This window comes from Solanum lycopersicum, chromosome 8 (genome assembly GCF_036512215.1).
Source record: "Solanum lycopersicum chromosome 8, SLM_r2.1".
Lineage (NCBI taxonomy): Eukaryota > Viridiplantae > Streptophyta > Magnoliopsida > Solanales > Solanaceae > Solanum > Solanum lycopersicum.
This window is the reverse complement of record NC_090807.1, coordinates 34,494,241-34,498,781: the sequence shown is the minus strand read 5'-3', so window position 1 is coordinate 34,498,781 and position 4,541 is coordinate 34,494,241. Positions and strand designations below refer to the sequence as shown.

Genomic DNA, 4,541 nt, shown 5'->3' with positions numbered 1-4,541 from the left:
AGAGCATTAGGTTCGTTGGTCTCATCACACAAGCACAAGTCTAGAAGAGTCTTGAGGAACGGTAGGGGGATGCCTTTACATTTCTTTGAGAGGATATAAGACTTTAGGAAAATTTCATTCTTTCTTTCTTTCATGCTATTACTTGGATCCAATTGGTATATGGGTGATACAAATTGGTATCCGACCATCTTTACTCTATTTTGCAGATGGTTAGAACTAGAGCAACACTGCACCAACACCAACAACGGCAAGATAAGATGTGTCTGAAACAGCCACTGAGGCTATAGCTCGAAGAGGAGAAGTGGCAAGAGGCCGTGGTAGAGGTCGCGGGAGGACGTCCTCTAGAGGAAGAGGACAATCACCTGACCCAGCTGGTACTAGGGCGGTGACTCCTCCACCGACTGAGGAAGTATTCAGAGAGGGTGAGTAAGGAGAGAATGTACAAGTGCAGAATGAGGAATTACCACCCCAACCTACCTCAGAGATTATTAATAAAGTTCTTGCTTATCTTAGCGGGTTATCTGATCAAGGCCAGACACCTTCAGTGTTTTCTGCACCAGCACCTCCGGTTCCGGGATTACAACATGCAGCTGCTGTGGCTCCCCGCATAGATGCCTTATAGGAAGTAGGCACGTTTCCTCGATTGACTATAGGACCTATAATGACAAGTAATCAGCACGAACTTGTTAGTAAGTTCTTGAAATTGAAACATCCAGTCTTCAAGGGTGCTGAATCTAAGGATAACTATGATTTTTTGGTTGATTGTCATGAGCTGCTACATAAGATGGGCATAGTGGAACGATTCGGTGTTGAGTTTGTAACCTATCAGTTTCAGGGAAATGCCAAAATGTGGTGGCGATCATATGTTGAGTGTCAACCAGCACAGGCACCACCCATGACTTGGGCATCATTCTCTAGCTTATTTATGGAGAAGTATATACCCCGGACTTTGAGGGATAGCAAGAGAGATTAGTTTCTGGGCCTAGCGAAAGGCCGTATGTCGGTTACTACTTATGAGGCAAAGTTTCGTGCATTATTCAGGTATGCCACCCAGCTTTGCTTCAGTCCACAAGAGCGGATTCGCAGTTTTGTGAAGGGATTGAGGTCAGATTTGCAGATTCCAGCCTTACAGGTAGCTACTGCACCAAAATCCTTTCAGGAGGTGGTAGATTTTGTGATAGAAGTAAAGGGAGTGAACCCAGAGAGTGTTATGGATGTGGGGAAATTGGACATATTAAGAGATATTGTCCAAAACAGAGTTACAGACCCCCAATAGCTAGAGGTAGAAGTGGTCATGGAAGAGGCCGTCATTCAGGAGGATGTGGTGGTCAAGGTAATGGTTGTCACCAAACCAACCGGGGTGGCGGGAAAGCCCGAGCGACTGCAGCACAACATGGTAGGGGCAACGGACAAACAAGTGATAGGGCCTGTTGTTATTCATTCCCTGGGAGGTCTGAAGCGGTGACATTTGATGCTGTTATCACAGGTAATCTTTTGGTTTGTGATTGCATGGTTTCTGCATTATTTGATCCTGGATCCACATTTTCATATGTATCTTCCTCATTTGCTACTGGTCTTAATTTACATTGTGAATTGCTTGACATGCCTATTGGTGTTTCTACTCTTGTGGGTGAGTCTGTGGTAGTTGAAATACTCATGTAGACTTGGTTATCCTAGAAATGGTTGAGTTCGATGTAATTCTGGGTATGACTTGGTTGTCTCAAAACTTTGCAATCTTAGATTGTAATGCAAAAACTGTGACATTGGTTAAGCCTGTGACAGATCTGTTAGTGTGGGAGGGTGACTACACTTCCACTCAAGTTCATAGCATCTCCTTTCTTCGTGCTAAGAGAATGATTAGTAAAGGGTGTTTAGCTTTCTTGGAACACCTCAAGGATAATACTACCCAAGTAACTTCAATTGAGTCGTTTTCGATAGTCCGTGAGTTTCTGGATGTGTTTCCTACAGACCTTCCTAGTATGCCACCGGATAGGGATATTGACTTTTGCATTGATCTGGAGCCGGGTACTCGTCCTATTTCCATACCACCTTATAGGATGGCTCCCGCTGAATTAAGAGAGTTAAAGGCCCAACTTCAAGAGTTGTTAGGCAAAGGCTTCATTAGACCAAGCGCTTCCCCTTGGGGGTCTCCTGTTTTGTTTGTGAAGAAGAAGGATGGAAGTTTTCGGATGTGCATAGACTACAGACAACTGAACAAAGTAACTATGAAGAATAAGTATCATCTTCCTCGCATCGATGATTTGTTCTATTAGTTACAAGGTACTTGTACCTTCTCAAAAATTGATTTGAGATCTGGTTATCATCAATTGAAAATACGGGCAATGGATGTGCCAAAAACTGCTTTCCGGACCAGGTATGGACAGTATGAGTTCTTAGTAATGTCTTTTGGGCTTATGAATGCCCCTGCTGCTTTGATGAGCTTGATGAATGGGATTTTTAAGCCATATCTGGATCTCTTTGTCATTGTATTCATTGATGATATACTGGTATACTCCAAGAGTAGGAAAGAACATGAGGACCACTTGAGAATTGTATTGGAAAAGTTGAGGGAGAAAAAGCTTTTGCCAAATGCTCCAAGTGTGAGTTTTGGCTAGATTCAGTGTCCTTCTTGGGCATGTAATTTCTAAGGATTGAGTAATGGTGGATCTTTCTATGATCGAAGCAGTGAAGAGTTGGGTGAGACCTACTAATGTTACAGAGGTAAGGAGCTTCGATGGTTTAGCTAGCTACTACCGTCGATTTGTCAAGGGATGTTCTTCTGTTGCTTCCCAATTGAGAAACTTGACTAAGTAGAGTGTTCCATTTGTATGGTCGGACAAGTGTGAAGACGGCTTTCAGAAGCTAAAGACTTTGTCGACTACAGCACCAATTCTTACCCTGCCAGTGGAAGGTAAGAATTTCATTGTTTACTGTGATGCATCTTATTCTTATTTGGGTGTAGTGCTAATGCAAGAGAAGAATGAAATTTCTTATGCTTCGAGGCAATTAAAGGTGCATAAACGTAATTATGCGACCCACGATTTGGAGTTGGCTGCAGTAGTGTTTGCATTAGAGCAATGGAGACATTATCTATATGGGATTAAGTGTGAAGTCTATACGGATCATCGTAGTTTACAGTATGTCTTTACTCAGAAAGATCTGAATTTGAGACAGAGGAGGAGGATGGAACTACTGAAGGACTATGATATCACTATCTTGTATTATCCGGGAAGAGCTAATGTTGTGGTTGATGCTTTAAGTAGAAAGGCAGGGAGCATGTGAAGTCTAGCTCACTTGCAGGTTTCTAGACTCCTATTGGCTAGAGTGGTTCAGACTCTGGCTAATGACCTTATGAGGCTAGAAGTAAATGAGAAGGGAGGATTTTTGGCCTGTGTGCAGGCAAGATCTTCCTTTCTTGACAAGATTAAGGGAAAGAAGTTTACCGATGAGAAACTGATATGGATCCGAGATAAGGTGTTTCGAGGAGAAGTTAAAGAAGCAAAAATCGATGAGGAAAGTGTTTAGAGGATTAAGGGAAGGGTATGTATATCCCACGTCGATGATTTTATTCACACTATTCTTGAAGAGGCTCATAGTTCAAGGTATTCTATACATCCTGGTGCAACCAACATGTACCGTGACCTAAAGCAACATTTTTGGTAGAGTAGGATGAAGCGTGACATTGTTGATTTTGTTTCTCAATGCCCAAATTGTCAGCAGGTAAAGTATGAACACCTGAGGCCTGGAGGGACACTTTAGAGAATACCCATTCCTGAATGGAAGTGGGAGAGAATTTCAATGGACTTCGTGGTTAGTCTTCCAATGACAATGGGTAAGTATGACTCCATTTGGGTAATTGTTTACAGATTAACTAAGTCTGCTCATTTCATGCCAGTCAAGGTGATTTATAATGCAGAGAAGTTAGCCAAACTTTACATCTCAGAAATTGTTCGACTGCATAGAGTTCCACTTTCCATTATACTAGATAGAGGTACGCAGTTTACTTCTATTTTTGGAAAACATTGCATGTTGAACTAGGTACTAGGTTGGATCTTAGTACTGCATTTCACCCTCAGACTAATAGTCAAATTGAGCGAGCAATTAATGTTTTGGAGGATATGCTTCGTGCATGTGTGATTGATTTTGGTGGTCATTGGAATAACTTCTTACCCTTATCAGAGTTCTCATACAACAATAGCTATTACTCAAGTATTGATATGGCCCCATTTGAGGCACTGTATGGGAGAAGATGTAGGTCGCCCATTGGGTGGTTTGATGCATTTGAGGTTAGACCTTGGGGTACTGACCTTCTGAGGGAATCGTTAGATAAAGTGAAATGCATTCAACAAAAGCTTCTAGCAGCTCAAAGTAGGCAGAAAGAATATGCAGATCGAAAGGTTAGAGACTTGGAGTTTATGGAGGGTGAACAAGTCTTACTGAAGGTTTCACCCATGAAAGGGGTGATGCGGTTTGGTAGGCGAGGTAAGCTTAGTCCGAGGTATATTGGTCCATTTCAAGTTATGAAACGCGTGTGGCAGGTA

General features: G+C 42.3%; 1 protein-coding gene across 1 annotated transcript; it reads left to right on the top strand.

Annotated features, from left to right (window-relative positions):
• The first annotated feature begins 997 nt into the window (after positions 1-997).
• Positions 998-2,273, top strand: LOC138337920 (uncharacterized). The gene is made up of 3 exons (XM_069288359.1): positions 998-1,041; positions 1,125-1,630; positions 1,741-2,273. The coding sequence occupies exons 1-3, from the start codon at positions 998-1,000 to the stop codon at positions 2,271-2,273; spliced, it is 1,083 nt and encodes a 360-aa protein (XP_069144460.1).
• The last annotated feature ends 2,268 nt before the right edge of the window (positions 2,274-4,541 follow it).